Source organism: Scomber japonicus, chromosome 18, assembly GCF_027409825.1.
Source record: "Scomber japonicus isolate fScoJap1 chromosome 18, fScoJap1.pri, whole genome shotgun sequence".
In the NCBI taxonomy this organism is placed as follows: Eukaryota; Metazoa; Chordata; class Actinopteri; order Scombriformes; family Scombridae; genus Scomber; species Scomber japonicus.
The window spans coordinates 27365933-27387140 of record NC_070595.1 but is presented as its reverse complement, the minus strand read 5'-3'; the positions used below and the strand labels follow the sequence as shown (position 1 = coordinate 27387140).

Here is a 21208-nt window from a genome sequence, read left to right as displayed (position 1 = left end):
GGGGCTGGAGAAAATATGAGTTATGTGCTGGAGGGCGGCGGGGTCACGCTGCACCTCATATGTCATATGTGTCAACTTGAGAGAAGCTCAATACCTGCAGAGCCAGTTGGACCTGAGGTAATCCAGCTCTGTGCCAATGATGGGGTCATAACCGGCTCCCATAAAGAAAGATCTGATTTTCCACAAGGTTGATCTCTCTAATACTTCCTGCTCAAATACATCGGGCAATGAGCACTTAATCCACGCACTAGGGACCAAAAACAGCTTAATCTAATCAAGAGTCTGGAGCTTAATTATCCCCCTAACGTACACTCCAACAATGAGTGGATCTGTCTACATATATTAAGATGGCAATTAGCCTTTCTTTTCTGTCATTTACACAGCTGGTAGCTTTTCATGAGTCCTCAAGAAAACTGCACCTCAGTAGCAGAAAATATGAATTGGTGAATGAAAAGCTACTCATCTCCTGTCTCCTTAGGAATCAGCTGCAGAGGAGAGTTTCTGTGTGTTAGCCTGAGGGAACTGACCATACGAAGGGATTTCTAAATGGCAGCTGTCCATGGTGCTGAAAACATCCCACATGAGGAATAATCCAGAAAAAAGTTTGCCAATTATTGTAAATGAGCTAAACAACACAATATGTGCTGCAATAAGTGTTGCATACAGATCCAGCTCTGAATTTCAGTTCTTTGTTTTGTCTTATTTGCACTAAATGAATTATTTCCATCTTTCATTGTAATATTAATCCACACAACTTATTTTTTTTCTTTGTATTTTCAACTATAAATGATAAAATGCTGATTTAAAAAGTGATGTATATGCATTATTACTCACAGCTGTGCTTGTGTATGATTAAATGCGTAGGTGTGCATATAAAAACAATACAAAATAAAATTAAAACACTTAAATAAGGTAAACAATAAGTCATTAAGTGTTGATATTCAATTAACAATTTAATTTGTCTTTCAAGATAAACTAAAATATCTCCTGTTTTAGTTTTTCAAGTGTGAATATTTTCTTATGTTCTTTGTCTTATAGGATATTAAAAGTAATTTTTGAGGGATTTTGTATTTTTGACTGTGGGGACGAAACCAGACACTGGACTAGAGAATAGGATGTAAACAGAAAACAATAGATAATTAAATACAGATAATTAAAACGTCATATTTAAATACATAAATCTACATACTAATATATAACTAATATTTATACTGTATATAAACAAAGCTTTAGCTAATTATATACAGTATAAACAGACACATACTTACATGTGTGACCAAGCACATAAATGAGATCAAGACACATGCAGTCAGGCGGTTGTTGCATGTTATATGTATACATAGAGAGAGAAAACTACATGAATGAGCCAGAGGACATATTTTGGGGTTTGTTCTACTAAAGTTTCCATGTAAACCAGATCAGAACAGATACTGGATGCCAATCAGCTACCACACACACCATTCCTATTTTTTATTGCAAATCTCTCCATTTGACTGGGAACCCAATCACCTTCCTCCTCTTTCCTGGACCCCCTTCCTCTGCATCTCCCCACCCCCCTTCCACCTCCTTCCAGCAGGGCTCTGGGGGAGGTTTGGGTGTTAGGTGGCAACAGAGGACATGGACCCAGGGTTGGCGCCGCCTGCCTGTACCCTAACATCCACTCCACCAACCCCCCCTCCTCCTCCTTCCTCCTCCATCAGTAGGAGGAGCCAATCTATCCTGCAAGAGGTTAAGAGCGGGGAGCCGGCATGAGGCTCTCATCCGTCATTCTCCTGAATGGGTTTTGAGGACAATAAACCTGTAGCGCCAGGACGAATGGAGACGAAGTGTGCTGTCACCGAGCCAGGATTTATGGCTCCCAATTTCACTGATCTCCCGCACAGAAATGAGGACTGATAAACAGTGATTAATCGCCTTTATATCCTATTTTACTCCCACCAAAAGTATATTAACTGTAGCTATGATGATTTTGGAATACGTCCTGTGAACCTGATTCTTGTCCCCCCCCCCCCTTTGGGAGGCATGGTCAGTGTGTTTTTTTTTGTTTTTTTAAATCCAAAATGGCTTTTTGGCGCTCATTAGGGCAGTTTTGTTTCAGAAATGTATCTCTTATTTATGTCTCCCATCTTCCCAGCTGGCAAGCATATGTTGTCATTTAGGCTTGGCAAACTCCAGCACCATGTCAAGACGACTTGAAAAATTAGCAGCCAATAAATCACCCAACCCCTCCTGCTTCCCCTGCCTGGAGTGGTGGACCACACTCCCTCTGATTTATGAGATGATTTGGGAAGTGTGTGTGTGCGCGAGTGTGTGTAAGTGTAAAATGGAGAAAGTGCGCATGAAAGAGGGGACATGTATTAGTGTCTCTGTTCTACATAGGTTATCTTTTTCTGTATGCTGGAATGCTTTGGTCTGAGTGTGAAAAAGAAAAAAAGAAAACAGGGCAGAGGGCTAGTTTTGGGTGTGTATGTAGGCCAGTGGAATGCATGTCACTATAAGTTGAGACTTACTTAATGTCCAGATTTTTAATTTAGTAAAGACTCTACCTGCCTGTGGCGTAGCATGTATTCAGTACGTGTATTGATGTATTCCAGTACGTGAACGCCTCTGAATGCAGAGATGTGTGTATGTTTGCATGTGTGTGTAATTATCAGTGGAAGATGTCGGAACCGAGCGCGAGTTGGGGGGAGGAGGAGGTGCGTGGGAGGCAGGGGAGGAGGTATGGAGGGGGTGAGGGGTTGGGGATGAAATAAAAATGATAGATGACTGCTTTCTGTCATGGACAGTTATTTAGAGGTTCGCCGTAAAGCTGTCCGGGGAATGAACAGATTTTAGTCTAATGAGCAGAAAGGAAAGCCGTTAAAGTGGCGCGATGTGCTCAGCACTTCTTCCAAATGAAATAGTACCATTTCCCCCTCATTAAAATGCAAAGGGTTCATATAACATACAGCAATAAAGCTGGCATGTCGAGGCAGAGAGAGATAGGGAAAACCCCACTGAGCTCATCTCATTCCTCCATTACTGAGACCAGAAGGAATACCGGCCTTCAACAGGGTAGGTGCCAACAATATCGCTCACTCAATCTCCCTTATTCGGTTAGCTCTGTAAAAGTCAATCTGGCGCACTTGGCAAATCCATCCACAGCAGCAGCCTCCACAATCTGATAACAGTTGCAGGGGCGCTTGCTCTTGAAATCATTTTTTTTCAGCGTTACAGTTGCACACCGCGCAAACAATGGCTCAGGCTCCCTCAGCCACTCAGAGAAGCTTGGATCATCCACTGCTTATCTGGGCCGCTCTCAGATTCACTTTGATTTGAGGGGAATTTCATGTTCAGTAGGTTCAGGATGAACCTGATTGTAGAAATTCAGGGTTCAGATTGGGATTGGCAGCGGCTGATAGTGAGTGAGTGGTCTCGGGTACAGTGCGGTGCATGTGGTGGAAGGTACACAGTAAAACAGCCTCCAAACTAACTACAGGACAACTATCGAATCTTACCGGCATACAGTTCAGGACCATAGACAGCTCCTACCACTGGATTCAGCTTCCAGCCTGGTGAGCAAAAGAAAACTCCAATGACAACAAGAACTAAACACACATATTATAGTTTTTTGTATGTTTTTCTTATACAGTTCAGCACTTACCATTCGTGTAAGGGTTGGCCACTTTTTTGTTTGTCATCACTCGTGCTGTTGCATTGTTCACCTGCTCAAAGCAACGAAACACAGGACCTGTTATTACTGACCTCCACATTTACTATCCACATGTCCAGGATGGGCCAAAAGCAAGCAGCAACATAAGAATAAAAATAGATAAATAAATAAATGATTATGCAAATTTGTAGCACTTTGGTGTGATTGAGTTTGGTTCACCCTTTCATGAATTTATTCATCATTTCAATTTTCTTACAGATTATTCAATTACTGGAAAGAGGGGGGAAAGCATGCACCAATTACCCACAGATATGAATAAAAAAAGAAAGAAAGAACATCCTCCAAAATCAGTAATTGGTTGGATAAACAAATGGATTCCAAAAGAAAAACACAGACAGTGCTTTGATTTTCTTCTATTGACCTGATGAGAATGACTGAGTGGGAGCACCGCTCGTCGTAAACAAGAGCAGCATCAGAGCAGGCAACACTAAACGATGGTGACAGGGGAATGCAGGCCTTCTCAGATTTGACATGAACCCAGAGTATGATGGCATGCATTCATTCTGCATTGTCAGGTAATGATGGACAACTGGCGTGTCCAGGTTGACATGTATGGATCCCGCTTTCTACTGAGAACAGGTTATACACAGCATTATGCATGCATGCATCCAGGCACACACACACACACACTCTCAGGGATGCAGATATACTCTCATACACATACACACAGCCACATGCTAATGCATGGGTTTGTAGGTAAGTTGAGAAGGGGTTCGGCTGCAGGCAGGAAGTCAAGAAAGATGAGAAAAGGGAAAAAAATGAAAGCACCTCTATTTTGCGTCCCTCTACGATTGTACCGTTTAGTTTCTCCCGTGCACGATCAGCATCTGTGCTTGTTTCAAAAGTTACAAACCCAAAGCCCTGAGAGTGCCACGTTAGCCACCAGTGGAGAAAAGGGAAGAAGTGAAGGATGGACACACGCGCACACACAAACACACACACACACACACACACACAAAGAGAGGAAAAAGAAAGGGGAAGGGAGGAGAGAAGGGAAAGAGAGGTGAGAAGACAGGAGTAGGTGAGCAGCAGCGGCGGCGGCAGAGTCGAGTTGTAAGCAGCCTGATTAATTAGAGGCAGTTAGTGAGGCGTCAGGAAACAGCAAACAGAGAGATCCGAGGAGGAGAGGATAACAGTGACATGACCTCACACAACAACACCAACAAACCTGCCTGCTTTACCCAATTAAACAGCACAGCACCGGTGCCATGGGTGAATGTCAGGAAGCAGCGGATGCAAAACACTCTGTTAGCTGCCATAATAGTCGTATAATTATCTACACAACTTCAGCAGTGTGCCGCTCAAACGGCCCCGTCTCCCTTTGAAGATATGGGCAACAGGAGAAAGCGAGAGGATGAATTCTCTAAAGAGATGTTAACTTGATCTCTGACTATTTCTAATTCGCTGCACTTATAAGTAGGGACATTTTTATGGAGGCAAAATTGCGCTGGCTCATTGATGCCAAAAAATTGAATGGTGTCACCGTAAATACCATCCGCTGTGATGGAAAGAGCGAGCTTCATAGATATTGGCTTCAAAACCTGACCAAAATATACCCAACCTCTCATTTTCATCTCCTCCTCCCCAACTCTCTGTTTCCCTCGCTCCCCTGAGGGTGGGTTTGTCACTTCCCTGAGTTATGTGGACTGGGATACTGGACCTGAGCTCTATAGAGGAAGCATTAAGATATGCTGGCCAAACAAGTCCCATTCCTTTGGTTTCTATATATACTTATAGAGGTATGGGCAGGGGAAGAGGGAGCATGGCCGGCGCTGCCTGATAATTGCTTGAGGATGTAATACATGTGAGAGATGGCGAGCAGTGTGATCTCGTATGCATACACAGGATCTCCAGGCTGCTATTCCTAGCATAAATAACACAGGGCCTGTCCTTGGGGAAAGAGAGATAAAGAAATAAATTCAAAAAAGGAATTGAGGGCAAAATTAATCCTTTGGACATTCACCCGACTGTGGTTACCCCCTCTATCTTTTTTTATCATCATGCACAAATAATTAGCTTACAAGAGGGGAGAGTGGAGCCACCATTTTTCAAAGGAGACAAACATATTGAATGCAAATTGCCAAAGCTTCATAGGAAATAGATTGTTTATTAATGGCCTGGTAGGTTCATTATATAGCACACAGGGTGCGGGAGAGAGAGAGGCATCATGGGTAATGGCTTTGTAGGGCACAAACAATAAATGCTTGTTACGGCGGAGGAGGCAGGTTTATCCGGTGCTCAATCTTGTCTGGCAGAGGGGGCTGAGTGCAGCAGCATCAGCGGGTTCCAGGGCTCCCTGCATGCCTGTATATGAGCCCAAACTACTCCCAGGTATGAATGGGAATCAATAGTATTCATGCCTCAACACCCAGCCAGGGAGCCTGTCTCCTTTATGAATGGAAAGCTGTGGAGCTTAGTACACTCTATTAAATGAACAGCTGGATGAGTAGCACTCAGCTGTTCACACCACTGCAGGCTTCACCTGTCCATGGTAGGTGGTTAGGAGACTGATACTGCAGTAAATCCAGCAGCACTGTGGCTATTTTTCTGGTGGCTTGTTGGTATTAAATGTTTGAGAATTCATTTTTTCCTCGAGTGCCTCACATATGATCAAAGATTTGCAATGAAGGCACTGTTAAAATTCGACTTTTTAGAGGTGAAATTTGAATTGCATCAGTTTTCTCCTTTAAGTATATTTTTCTTACAGTCAATATATTCCACAAAAAAAGCCCCAAAACCAATGTGTTTCAAGTTCAGCAAAAGCCTGATGTGTCCAAAAATAAAAAAAATATGTCATTGAGCCACACTGTTACACCGGGTGACATGTTCCCTCATTAGCATGAACACACACTCTAGTTTATTTTCACTCAATTCCACGTACACTGTCCTGCTGCCAGGAAATGCACCAAATGTAAATGACTTCATGGCTGAAAATAGTCCGCCAAAAAATGCTCCATTTCTTCCTCTGTGATTAATGTTTTCTAAAACACTATCACGGTCAGCTGTATTAGGAAATGACTTAGCCTTTTTTTAAGAATGAAATTATACATTTGAGATGGACTAACACATTGTTGGTTCTGGGTTTTTTTCATAAGATCTATTGGCAGTAAGAAAAATATAAAGTAACACCTGCCTTATCTTTATAATCTGACATAGATGAATTCAATCAGCTTGGATGTGACCATTTGGAGTAATTCAGTATGTGAATGTTTCCATTTATACACAGATTAACATATGAGTTGAAATCAGCTTTAACCTCCAAATTCATTTTAACTAAACAACATCCCAGCGTGCATTACTCTTATCAAAACTTATAGTATATTTCATAACAAAATAATAAAACCTGAATAATGTTAGACTCACTTAATCAACCCTAAGGCTTCAAAAAGAAGGCCAGGTCCCTAAACAAGTGGTTTCAATTCCATAAGCTTGAGGACCTGCAGCCTGCTGGTGGATTAAGTGAATTGTGAAACAGCTCAATAATGAATTGATTGACAGGACTAATGATTCACAACTTGGGTTAGAGCTGCAACAACAAAAACAATAGGGAGGGAGGGAGAAAGAAAAAGAGAGGCACGGTGGATGCAGCTCTCCAGGACCAGGCTTAGAGACCACTACTCTCAGCCAATGTACACACTACACTAATGCCATCATTAGGAAACGGAAGAAGTACATGGTAATGAAGCAGCTGGCGTTCTAGTTCACTTACCTTGGATCCTCGCTCATTAAAGATAATCTCCACATCTAAAATCTTTCCAAATTGCTGCAGAGAAGAGAAAAGAAAAAGAGAAGAGAAGAGAGCAGAGATGAAGTTAGAAAGCCTCACTGACTGTGAATTCATGAGAAGGACGACTGGAGAAAGAAAAACCATTAAGGCAATATGGAAATGCTACTTTGTGAGGAAATGGTGGTCAATTTGCATTTGTTAGCTCGGCAAACAGTTCTTGAAGCTGGCTGGCATGCTTTAAAAAGATAATTCATGGCTGCTACTTGTGTGTGCCGTTTTGTAATTTTATCAATACCATATGAAATGATATCACAGTATCTGTAAAAAATAGTGGATCTTTGATCACACTTGCAGCATTTCTGGTGTTTGTTTGCCTGCTTGTTTAACACAAAGACAAAAGAAGAGAAGCGTCGGTTGATATTTTGTTGTCTCGAGATGCGGAAACCCTTCCACTTCCATGATTACCTGGGGAAAACTCTCTTCTTCAAGTCTCCCGAGCAGATAACTGAGCTCCGACTTGTGGACAGCCTGCTGGAGCATTTCTGACTGTACCTTTCTATCCTATTATACGCCTCTATCTGTCTTTTCCCATTCTTTATTCTCTCTTCCTCTCTTTGTTTGTGTGCTCACACAGTCAACAGGACCTAAGGGCCAGTCCCCGGGGGTTAACATGCTCCAGCCTTTCGATTTAACAGGCCTGCCTTTGGATCATTAGAAAACAGAGGAATGAAAGTAAACTGTAAGTTCCTCTAATGAGTGGAGTGAGAGCGACTTTTAATTGCTGTCTACAATGGCCGTATTATTTCATTAAAAGTAATTACCCTGTCAAGCGGTCCGCGTCGCCTTCATTTCGGCACAACAGGGAAGAAATGGGCCTTCCATGTGGTCGACGCTCAATGGGAATGGATGGATCGTTTGACTGAGCCACTAATAGGGGTTAGGAGGAGCTGGCTATTATCTGGCTGGAGAGAGTGGAGTGGGCTTGAGGATGTAAGGGATTTATGGGTTAGCCAACAGCATATGTCCCCCCTCCCACTTGAAAGAGTTACGCAGTGACTTCACCGCACCAAGTTAGAGGGAGAAAAAAAAAGGCTTGGTTTACCTAAAGTCTCATTACAGCAGGGTGTATCTACTCTCCTGTATGCCTTGAAAACAGAGTCTATAGATCCCATCTACACATCAGCCTGATATGGCGCTCAGCTCCATTGATTTGGATGGGAGGCGTTGGCTCGATCACACACACTCACACACACACACACACACGCACACACACACACACACACACAGGCATTTATATCCCAGCGTGATGCCCCTTTCTCGCCTGAGATGACAATGCTTCCCCCACGCAATGTGCAGATGCTAATTGTTTTAACCGAGCGTAATGGGCTTGTGGCGTCGATTAATTAGTTTCAGAGGAAGTCGTCTTTGTGGATTTCCACATGGCGCTTGGGACTGCTCGCTGCTCACGAGTGATCTCATGCACTCCTATCCCCACCCACCCACTCTCACAAACACACACACACACACACACACACAAAACAGCTGCATCAGCAGCACTGATAAACAATAGCTTCAATGGGAGGAGTCTCCAGAGGGAGGACAAGAGAGAAGCTGACGTCATCTCAGAGGCTGCAGCTAGATCAATGCATTTATAGACTATAAAAGCAATTCCACATCAATATGGAAATAAAGAAAAGCATCCAAAAGTTAAAGAACCATACCAGTGGCTTGCATGTTTCAGCTCATTTATCTAATATATTTTATTTTAGTTTTACAGCTGCTCTGTTTTAGACATGAGAGTGCTTTCTGTTCTAATGTTCCAGGCTTGCATTGATTTCAGCACATTTTTTCCCCACATGGCTCCAGATGCAGACTTCCAACCTCATTCTGCACTTAAACTATCTTACCAAGAAATAGAAATGATTGTGCAACACTGACAGAAAGGATTGCAAACTTGATGTTCACATTACACTACAAAAAAAAAGCACAGATTTTTATACTGTACTGACATTAATTAGAGACCAAAACTGTGAAATTATATAGCATTGGTTCATAATGGTGAAGTCTACATGATTTCTTTTTAGACGAGGAGCTCAAACTTGTAAACACACTGGTATGATCATTTGATGCAGTGTGGATTCCCTGCAATTACAACATACTGTATTTACTATGGCTCACGCCTCCGAGTGTGAAAGCAGCAAACAAGATCGAGGCCACTGTGCCTCCATCGTTGATTAGCTCGAATATCTTTAAGCTCTTCAGAAACCTATAATTACACTAAAAACAGGCCTGTGTATTCAAACAGTGGAGTGCCAGTTTAGAGCGTGTTCAGGCACAGCAGTCAGTGTGACAGCAGGATGGGGAGGCGGTGGGGGAGGAAGGAGGGGGGATGGGGGATGGGGGGGGGGGCAGAGGTCCTGATTGCTCTGGGGAATGCTGTGAGAGCCCTTTACATGCACTGAGACAAGCACCGCTGAAGAACCCAGTCGCACAAACGAGGGCACCCTCGAGCAGCGCAGCATGGGTGCCGGCGCGGAGCTCGCTCGCTCCCTCTCACTCCCCTCTCGCTCCCCTCTCGCTTGGAGTGTTTTCATTTCCCCCACACTTGCTAGCTCTCAGAGATCACAGTTTCTAATTACTGATTAAGGTCCGCTGTGGTCATCCTAATGAGCCCTTCATTCAGCGCCTCGTTAAAGACTCACAGGTTTTTCTCCACAACCTCAAACCTGTTTGCAGGCGGGGGTGAATCTGAGGCCCACCCTGTTCAATTTTAGGGTGCTGGCTCCAAAGCTTTTCTTTCTACCGCTGGTGGCGAAACCTTTGCCGCCATCACCTGAGAGGGTTTGTCTGTGCTGTGTGTGGGAGCAGATGGGGCTCCTGGCGGGGCTTTGCTCAGCTGTAAAAAAAAAAGGGGGCTCTTTCTCTAGTGGGCCGTGCAGCACCTCCACTCTCCACTCTCCACTCTCCTTCTCCTCTGCCTTTTCCTGCCTGCATGTCTGTGGGTTTCACTCATGCGTAACACAGTAATGGCGTATTGAGCCGGTGGCGCTCCAGAAGCCATTAGAGCTAGAGGGATGAGGCTTTGCACACGCTGATCACACAAAGGCCCATTGTGGAGGCCATGTCAGAGGGTGGAGCGGACCAGCTATCTCCTTGCCAAGCTCTACCCAAGACAATCAAGCCCAACAATCCTGCACTATGCCAGCCACGGAGAAGGGAAGAAAGGAGGGTAAAGGAGGGGGAAGGAATGGGCAACACGTGGGTGAGGAGGGTGATTGAGGGGGACTGGGTGGGCTGCGATCAATTTTGTATCGTATATCTGCATGCGGCGGCCAGGCACACAAAGCCTCCGAGCTAATTACTGAGGCGATTTGGATTCCACACGACCTGCACTAGAGCTGGGAACAATAAAAGCCAACAATCAGAGAGAGAGAGAGAGAGAGAGAGAGAGAGAGAGAGAGAGAGAGAGAGAGAAAAGGAGGGAGAGCGAGAGAGTAGCCATGTTGTCTGCAATTTATAAAGCCACAGTCAGGGCTCTTGAGTAATTAATATCATCAGCTGGATGTTGTCTTCATAACGATGAGAATTAACGCCTCCGGATTCTAATGGTCCAATTAGCACATAACATTTAAAGTACATTTTTGGCAATCGTCTCCATTCGCATCCATTATCGTTATTGAATTGGGGGATGTTTGGTTCAATTCTTATTGAGGCTTTTGTGAGACACAAGGGTGAGCTGTTGAACTATTCATTGGCTCATTAATTGGGCAAGAGACAAAGAGGAAGAGAGTTTCTGTCAGGGACCTCTGCTACGTTGAAATATAATCTGATTGCATTTGTCTGCAGCTCACCACTCTGTATGTGTAGCCCCTAGACAGGTGAGTCTGGTAAAATCATTTCCTCGCTCCTTATTTCAAATGATACTTTAATGTGCTGTGATGGTGTAAGAGCTGCTATAGAGACTGAAGAAAGCGCTGATATATTTTTATTTGTTGGTAGCCAAGACTAAAGAGTGAATTTATATTCTTGGGGATTTATTTTTTAATGCTTTTGGCCATCGCTCCTATTCCCCATGATAACATTGTGCTGAGCAAGTTAATTAATAAGATGGAGGGAAAACTGCAACATCACTAAAAAGGAGTCCAAGAAAATTGAGCAGTCAGAAGATCTAACAGGTTTTTTTCTTTTTAGACAAGAAGACAAAAGGCGAAAGGCAAAATCATCTCAGCTAACTTCAAGTCTGTTTTTTTTTTTACTTTTTACATCAGCACCTGATTGATGATTGAGACTGATTAGGTTGTTTGTCTCTGCTTTTCCCCATCTTGTCAAAACTCAGTTACTAGATTGTCAAATATTCCACTTCATAAAAGCGTAATAATCTCTTTGTTTCAGACGAGGTGGGGGGGTTCAATTTTGATTTGACCCTATCTGATGTGAGTGATGTTTCCTGTCAGCCATAAAACCTCAACGTAAGTCATCTAAATAATGAAAGCCAAATAAGACCCAAGTGTAATTCTCTTTTCAGGTACTCACCCCAAACATTTGCCTTAGGTCAGGGTCCCGGAAGCGGAAGGGAATGTTGGAGACATGTAACCTTTTGGGCTGCTGCTTCTCTGAAGAGTCTGAGTGCTGGAGCTGGAGCTGCTGAGAGCCCTCTGTTTGCGTCACGTCATCTGTCTGCCAGAGGGAAACAGAAAAAAAAGACACAAGCTGCTCATTAGCCGCTACAGTATACTATACCTCCCGGTCCTGAAGTACAGGGAGGAGGAGGAGGAGGAGGGAGGAGGTAGGAGGAGGAGGGGGTTGAAATAGGATGGTGGCGGGGGGGGGTGCAGGGTGGGAGCAGGCCTAGCTGACTAACTTACTCAGCGTCTGCCATTTTTCAATCTGGCGAGAAAGCCAAAGCGATAAACAGCTGATGACTTATAGTGTCAAACCTGAGATTGTGCATTACAAATCCACTTATTAATCTCTTGCACTTAGCTCCGGAGCAACAGGAAAAGATTGAGGACCCTGACAAAAAGGCGTGGATATACGTAGATCCCGCCGAGACCTGACACGTCTAGACTAAAGACACATTATTGGTGACGTTTGCACACAAGCCATCAGGGTGCGAGGCCCAAAGCCCTCAGTGTTTGTTGTTTCCATCATTATGCGAATGCTATGCTGACATTTCTATATAAATGACGCGTCTGATGTCAATGACAAATTCCACTTGTTTCTCTGTGTGACACCTGTGATAGATTTCACTGGGGGAGCTGGTGGCTTGTCTGTTCAGTTGGACCTTGTTTTGCTTTTTTTGTGATGTATTTTCTTTGCGTGAGAGCTCATTGGTCAACAGTGCACTTTTTATCCTCTCTTCTATACATTATTATGGAATGATAAGTCTATTTGCACAATTCCTCATATAAGGCAAGATAGATCAACTGAGTCAGTGCCTTTCAAAAGCATTTTCTGACGAGCCGTCTCTGTGTTTAAGCTGTGGTTCAATTACAGGAAATAAAACTACTACTGAAGCTTCATGCAGACTGACAGCAGTGGTGGAAAATAGCTAGCCTGGCTCCGAATCTATACAACACCTCTATAGCTAACAAAATGAACATGTGTCTCATTTGTTTTATCTGTACAAAAATGGAGATATAAAATGTCAATTTGCAGTTTTATTGGGGGTTACATGCAGTCGCTATATTTTGCAGGAAACAGCTGGGCGCAGAGACTTCCTAATGAATTCTTTTTGTCACAGTTAGGTTGCCAGGCCTTCGTGCCTGAAAGTAATACTAAAAGCTGTAATTACCAACAGTGTCTGGCAACCCGAGCTAAAGCTTTAAGCAGATGGATAAACTGCTGTCAAGAAATTATTTCAGTGCTAAACTTCCCCTTAAAAATGTGCTTAGTTTACATTTCACTTAACTTACAATCTGCACTATGAGAGAAATATGAATGAGTGACCTTTATAGCTGCACTTTTCAACTTTGGAGCAAGCCAGTCCTGGTTGATACAGAACCACCCACTTCTCTTTTCTAAGAGGTTTAACATATTTATTCCAATGTCACCAGTCCCGCAGTCATTAATCTCATGACCACAGGGGGTCGCTCATCAGGAAAAATGTAAACAAAGTTTGTTTTGAACATTTGAACAAACAACCAGTGCTGTGTTGTGTTTTTTCTGTCTCCATTCTACAGTAGCAAGAAAAATGGTTAAAACAAACACAAACGAACCCAGATTTAGTGGCCGTGACTCTGGAAAGGGACTAAATAAAGCAACACACAGAGAGAGAGGAGGGGAGAATGGGGAAATGTGAGAGTGGAAGTGGCAGATATTGAGTACAAAAGCTGTTTGAATGTGATATGTAAACTGCAAAGTCTCCTGGGAAGTGCTCTCTGAGCATGGCAAACACACTATACACTGGCTGGGAAGTCACATACACAGACACAATCTTGTACTGAGATACAGACGTGAAAAGGGAGTAGGTTGTTGCCAGAGTACAAACGGTTCACACGCACACACACACACACACACACACACACACACACACACACACTGATAACCCTCACCCTGCTCTGAGGCTGTCAGATGGCTGCAGGCCTCTCTTAGTGATACATTTCCCACCATTTAGGAAATGGGGTAGGGATTTATTCATTATAATTCATCATCACAGTATTATCATTATCATCATGATCGTAATGATGATCGCCTTTATTATTCTCATTATCATAATCACAATCTCCACTGTAATGGCTGTCATTTATTTGGTTTTTATGGCCCATTCCGAGACGGTGACATACATTGTTAACAGTGACAGTTGTTTGATTCAAGGTCCCACTTTGTCTCCCCTGCAGCCATCCAGGTAAGGGCAGGTTTGGTGGCAGCTTCCTAAGTCCCGCCCCGGGGCCTCGCCGATGTCCGAACCAGAGGTTAACAAGTGGCGAAGGACACTGGAGCCGGAAAATGCAGTGAGCCGATGGGCCGGCTGGTAAGGAGTGGATTTGTGACAGAGAGAGACGGGCGGAGGGGTCTTAACTCTGCTGTGTCCTCGCGCGCTGGAGGTTAATAGCCTGAGTAGCCATGTTGGGCCCCAGGGGTGACACATTGCAGACAGATGCTGGGACCGGGGAGGGTGACAAGGTACCAGAGCCCCGCGGGTCAATCTGTTTCATCGGTCACACATGACACTATCGACCTTTAGCGTATGTTAGCAGACTACCGAGCACCGCTGTCCTCCAGCTCTGTCTGTCTGGCTTTTTTATCACGGCAGGCGCGGTCGCGTGTTTGCAAACATCCAGATTAACTTTCACTGGGCGCTCAGACAGGCCGGCAGCACACTGACATCGGGGAGGCAGGAGGGGGGGGGGGCAAACACACATACTAAAATCGCTGACTCCCTAGCAAACCCAGACTGCATCCTACTAACTCAATAACTTGGAGTTGTCACCGAGATCCAGGATGTCTGCTCCCTGTGCGCCTCTCCTGAGTCTCCAACCTTCCCTGCCTGCCTGCCTGCCTGCCTGCCTGCCTGGCTGGCTGTGAGATTGTAGTGTTGCAGAGGAAAATAATTACCCACGTATTACCATAGGAGGCCACCTTCAGTGGCACTTTACTGTCCCGACAGCTGCTGTCACGAGAAGGAGGAAGGAGGTGGGATGCAAAACACGCCGTCACCACCAAAAAGCCAGCAAACCGGAGAGTGAGAGAGATGTCAACTCCTGCAACTCTCCGGCTTCCTGTTCAGTCATTTCTCTAAAAGACTCCCTTGCTGTTATTTGCAAATCGCCTGCAAAGTGCTCTGCTCAGCACTTTCCCCCTCCTCGCAGAGTGGCATTACAAGAGCATAATTGAAACTATCTGATTGGAATGCTGCCAAGCAGGTAGATTACATCCGATTAAATAGGGTTTGGGGGGGGGGGGGGGGGGGGCGGAGGGGGGGATACTGAGTCTTCGCTCACAAGAATTATAATGCCTGAGCTTTAATTCATTATTTTCCACTCCTGCTCCTCCACTGTTTGTTTTCTCTTTCTAAAGAAGCAGCAAATATATCCGCTCCATCACTTGAGAGAGTAAGGGGTGTGAAGGGAGTTAATGTGGAGACGAGCGCCACCGCATCACCTCTGCCTCTGTTTAAACAGAGCAGCACAATGGGGAGGAGGAGTTTTCAGGCGTCCTAGCTGCTGGAAGTTTAAGCCCCACTCATTTACCGCATAGACAATGTTAGCTGACTGATGGCTGGAACACTTCAGAGGCTAAAATGGATATTAGACTGTGCTAGTTTGGAATAGCGGCATAAAAGAAAAAGGTTCTGTGTAAGTAATAGAACTGGTTCCTTAATGAAAAATAAAAATGTACAAGCTTGCGGACACTGATGGGAGATGTCACCTCTGATTCATTTGGATAAGGAAGCTTTCTATAACAGCTGATGAGTTCACTTTTAGTCCCCGATGAATTTAGGATGAATCCACTTTAGCGTATACTGTTAGTGTTCCCATCTGTGACACTGAAGCATCTATAATTTGCTATGGCTTTGATTGTATTGTATTTAGAGTTATCAGCTCTACCAAACTGATGGAAAGAAACAAAAACAATCATGATTTCTCATAAGCAAGCTAAATTAAATGATCAAAACTGAAGAAAATAACAAAATAGAATTGCCAAAAAATCTCATTAAAAAGCTAAAATTCAATAAAAAAAGTATCATCTGTGTATCCAAAGGCTGATATCTCTTATTCCTCTGCTATAAACCTCCATAAACTATTAAAAACACACTAGTGAGTCACACAGTTGCACTCTGTGACACGGTCCTACATTATCCTGTTGTTTATTTTGACTCAATCCCACACACACACACACACACAGTCCTGCTCGCTCACTAGAGGACCAAATGTGGATTAATACGCTGCAGAAAATAGTCCCTAATAAATGCAGCGTATCCTCCTGTTTGAATAATGCTTGCTTAAAAACTGCAAAGCCCAGCTGCCCTTTAAAAACTGAATATAAACAGTATTAGTATCAATTTTAGAGATTTGGGAGGAACCGGGACACTTGGAGCTCTGAGGATTGATACAGTAAGTCAATAAGTGGTGAGAGATGGACTAACACATTGTTGGTTTTTGGTCTTTTCTTTGGATTTGTCCACAACCACCACCACCAAAAAAAAAAAAAAAGAATAATGCCAGTCTCACCCTTTAAATTGCCCAGGAGAGAGTTTCTATGCTGAGGAGCAAGGCTATCTATTATATCTTTGAAATGGGAATTTACAATGGAAAGGAAAAAAAAAAAAAAAAGGGGGCGACTCCTCCCTCTTAAAGATAACACAGGCATTCCCTTTTAATGGTGCCCTACATGCTGTCATCAGCACCGCCTCTGAAAGCGACACCCTGGTGGAGTCTCAATCCCTTAAACACAGCTCGTGAGAGGGAGTGTGTGTGTGTGTGTGTGTGTTTGCATGTGCTCGCCCCGTGTTTTTCAGCATGCCCTTGTGTGTTTGCCTGTGTGTGTGTGTGTGTGTGAGTGTGTGTGTGTGTGTCTATGTTATCACAGTCCCCCAGAATACCCTTTGGAAAGTCTTCATGCCGCTGACACGAGCTGTGAAAAATCTGGAATTGAGTGCTGCCCTAACGCCACTGCCTTAATTTGTTATCTGAAAAGAGAATGATTACTCATGAAATTCAACCAAACCTCAGACTATTTGAACTGAGCCAGATAACGAGCTCAGTTTTTTTTTTTTTTTTTTTTCTCCAGCAGAGAGCTCCCTGGCAGCCCTCTGCTCCCCTCATCTCTAAGGATTTGGAGAAAAGTTGGGGGCTGCCTCTCTTCCTCAAGTCTCCTGCTTTCAAGTCAGCCTGTTTGAACATGGCACGGAGCGCGGTCCCAGAGGTCTGGCTCTGGACAACCAACGCCACCTTCCCAGTATAGACGGGGAATTGGTCGACAAAGGCAGAAACAGAGAGAGGAGAAGTGAGAAAGTGTCCCCTCGCCTCATTAAAACATACACACTCTCCAGTCTCTATGGGGAGGGAGGGGGAGGGGGGGGGGGGGGTTTGCACAGAATCCATACGTTTCACTGTATTTTCACTGTCTCTTGACTCTTTTTAAGTCTTTAAGTCAAGAAGATGTGCAGAGTAAAGCGTCGTCGTGGGGTGGAGGAGCTGAGCGCAGCAGAGTCGAGCCAAGAGAGGAGGATGAGGCGGGAGGGGAGGTGGAGAGAGAGAGAGGGCGGGGGGGGGGGATCGCAGTGAGAAGCTGATCTGCTCCCTCAATCTGTGTTTCTGCAGGGTGCCCTAATCAAAGGCACCCGGGCCCGTCTGTGGCACCCAGAGCAAACAGGCTGGGTCTGTCATTAAAGCTGAGGAACACAGCGGTGGGCGACACTACACCAGCGGCCCCCGAGGATTAGACTCTCTGTTTACACCCCACTAATCTCATCCCTCTGTCCTCCCTGAGAAAATATGGGGTGGAAGTGGGAGAGAGTGAGGATGGAGAGAGAATGGAGAATTGGAGGAAAGCGGAGGGGACGGAGGCAAGAGAGAGAGAGAGAGAGAGAGAGAGAGAGAGAGAGAGAGAGAGAGAGAGAGAGGGGAAGAGCATGAAGGAAAAGTAAGGCGAAGCTCTCATCTCTCCATGGCGACCATCTCTGGGCTTTCTTCACAGTGGGTGAACAGATGAAATGAAATCAAATGCGAAATGGAGAGAGAGAAAGAGAGAGAGATAGAGAGAGAGAGTGGAGGAGTGGTGTACAGTGTCGGGGGGGGGGAGAAGGGAGGAGGAGGAGGAGGCTGAATCTCCTGCCAAGTCTCTCCTCACTTTAAACTCTCTTGTGTGTGTGTGTGTCAGCCATTACTGTAAGTGCAGCGCATAACCATGGAGCAGTTGGAGAGCACCACACAAATCTTCAAATCAAACATTGCTACATTAAAGGGAGATGATAATATGCTATGCGACGCTATTGCTCTGCTTGTGCCGTATAAGCACTTTTCCAACCGCCAAATGTCCATAACCGTATGGTGATTGTAAGGCTGTGAAAATGGAGTTATTAACAGTGTTCTTTATGAGTGACCCAGATCCCTCTCAGGAGGGCTGTGGCCTCTCCATGACTTCTCCCAGCAGGTGTTTTTCATGCTAAAGGAGAAAAGACGGTCTGAAGGTCTTATTTTTTTCATCTCTGCCACAGCATTATTCCTCTCTCTCTCTCTCTCTCTCTCTTTCTCTCTCTCTCTCTCTTTTTCCAGACGTGCTTCTAAAAGTTTGGAGCTTAAGTCGTCCTTGCCTTTTATCTACATCTGCCTCTCGTGAAGGTAAATCCCAGGTCAATGCGTTTTCATATAAGAGCATCAGCAGTACACAAGAATGAAATGTATAATGTATCATTTTGAATTTCACTCACTTCCAAAGCATGTATCTCAATATGCAGCAGCGTTGCCAGAGGTTTGTTTTCCACTAAGAGTGCCAGTGAGTGCAAAAAAAAAAAAAAAAAAAAAAAAAAAAAAAGGAGGATAATCGGGTCCTGGCACAGCTAGTCAAGAGGATAATGTCTTATGGTTAAAGGAAAGTGTCAAATATTTGGAAGCAGTTATAGATAATTAGCTGATTTGACTCAATAACGAGAAAAAGAAAAAGAAAAAGTACATCTCTCTTTTTTTTTTCCAGCTCGATGACGAGAGGAGGAGCGTGTTCTCCTAACAAAGATCCTAAATCATTCATATCTACAGCATGTCACATCTCATCCGTGCAAATAAATAAAGTCAGCCAGGTTTACATGTTTTTTTTTTTTCTTTCCGAGGGAGAGAGAGACGAAAATGGCTCTTCAGAAAACGCACTTTTCTTTTTATGAGCACACGTTCAATCAAATTCACCTCCAACTTTTAAGCGCTGAGCTTTTGCCGTGACATCAAAGTCCGCTGCTCCTCACTAATGTGCAGCGCTGTCATTCTCAACCTGCACTTTTTATTAAGAGAGGTCATTTTTATGTTTGGTGATGTATGAAAGCAAAAAGAAATCCAACTATAAAAAACACTAAATTGCCAACTGAATACAAGGTTCAAACACAACTCTGGGTAAACTATATACAGCTACAATATTTTTACCTTATAAAGACACTTAAAAAAAGTATATTATAATAAAATACAGGGACCATATTTATAAAAGTTTCATGAAAGTAACCTTGTTTAATCCTCTCATGCTGCTCAGAGTCTAATTTGACCCATTTTAACATTTGAAAGCAGCAAATACACTTTAAAATCTTCTTACTTTTATTCTGAAATTTGATGACTTCTCCTTAAAACATTAGAGTGCAGCTAACTTATATTATTTTTCTGAGTTTTTGACCATATTCATGTAAAAACTGAATAATAATAAACTTACAAACTGAAAAGCTTCATTAAGGATAAATCTCTCTAATTAAAAATGGACACTGTGAGGAATATGAACAGTATGTGAGGGTTAAAATCATGTATAACTATATATATATATATTATCATTCCTGCATTGTGTAATTAAACGCATAATAATTATTATTAATTCATTACTGTGGTAATATTAAGGATCTGTGCTCTCAGTTTTACACCAATGACGAGATTTGAAACTTCTAAACTGCTTTTTATGATTTTGTGCTGTCAGTTTAAAATCTTTAAAATCTTTAAAATCTCTGTTTCTGAGCAACAGAGAGAAATTGCAGAGCTGACAGTAGCGGGAGTGGCAGACGCTGGCAGATGAGTATTATTATGGTAGAAAAAAATAAAGGGGAAAAAAAAAGATGAAAATTTCACAGTAAAATAAAAGTTAAGAGAAAACAAGTAGCGAAAACTTCATGACTAGAAATATTACATTTAGCTTTGTGAAATAGAAACAGTAATAATGTCAAGTATCACAACTAAGCATTTTTTATACACACACACACACACACACACACACACACACACAATGAATGATATAATGGTAGAATGTAATATGATAAAATAAGTAATATAATAAGTATATTTTACTTGTTGACAGCGAGTTGAGAACAGTGTTTGCAGGTTCTGAGGGACACTGACCGGTGCGGTCGTGGTGGCGGTGATGGCGGGCGTGCTGTTGTCAGTGCCGGCCGGCTCGCTGTGCGTCTGTGTGGGAGTGTACAGGGTCATGGCGTGCTCAGGAACCCGGCTCTGCCCGGTGTAGTCCTGCGTCGGGAGCGGGTGCGGCGCCGCGAACTCTGCAGGGATGCCATTCTGTGGGGGAGGGGGGTACTGGGCTGGGGTGTACGGCTGGGCCATCGCTTCTGGGGGATTGGTGGCCTCTTGGTTACCCTGAGAGAAAACACACACAAAAAAAAAAGCGTTAGAATCATAGACTGTATAAAAGAAATGGACGTAACATCCGTGACGTCACCCATTGGTTTGTGGACTGCTGCTTGGAAGCCAATAGTTTCGAATCTGGGCAGCGCCAGCTTGAAAATTTCAGGTGCATGCTGGGAAAAATAAAAACACGGCTTCTACTTATATGGGTATGAGGCGGGGCCATGGGCGGAGCCATGGGCAGAGCGGGGAGGTTGCTATGGTTACGAGGGCTGGATCTCGAGGACATTGGTCAATCAACCTGTCAATCAGGACGTAGCCACGCCCTAATGCATACCCTGCTTTATCATCACATATAAAATCAGGGAGGCCAAAATGTCCCAAATGAACATCATACTGCATTGAAGAAGGCTTTAAACTAGCGATTGAGACCATAAACACATTTTGAAAACGTTTACTGAGGTTAGAAATCAAGTGAGAAGTTGGTGAATTCTCCATTGACTTGTA

At 43.7% G+C, this 21208-nt stretch overlaps 1 protein-coding gene across 3 annotated transcripts in view; it reads right to left on the bottom strand.

The window, feature by feature from the left end:
• Window positions 1-21208, bottom strand: part of LOC128378701 (RNA binding protein fox-1 homolog 3-like) — a 124131-nt gene that overhangs the window by 11103 nt on the left and 91820 nt on the right. For 2 of the 3 annotated variants that reach the window (XM_053338280.1, XM_053338278.1), the window contains exons 2-7: window positions 20462-20713; window positions 11973-12116; window positions 7422-7475; window positions 4481-4573; window positions 3644-3704; window positions 3498-3551 (exon numbers count right to left, since the gene is read on the bottom strand). In XM_053338280.1, the coding sequence (XP_053194255.1) occupies window positions 3498-3551; window positions 3644-3704; window positions 4481-4573; window positions 7422-7475; window positions 11973-12116; window positions 20462-20680 (625 nt within the window). In that variant the 5' untranslated portion in view covers window positions 20681-20713. Of the gene's footprint in view, window positions 1-3497; window positions 3552-3643; window positions 3705-4480; window positions 4574-7421; window positions 7476-11972; window positions 12117-20455; window positions 20714-21208 lie in introns of those variants that run through there. The other variant, XM_053338279.1, reaches the window with a different exon arrangement.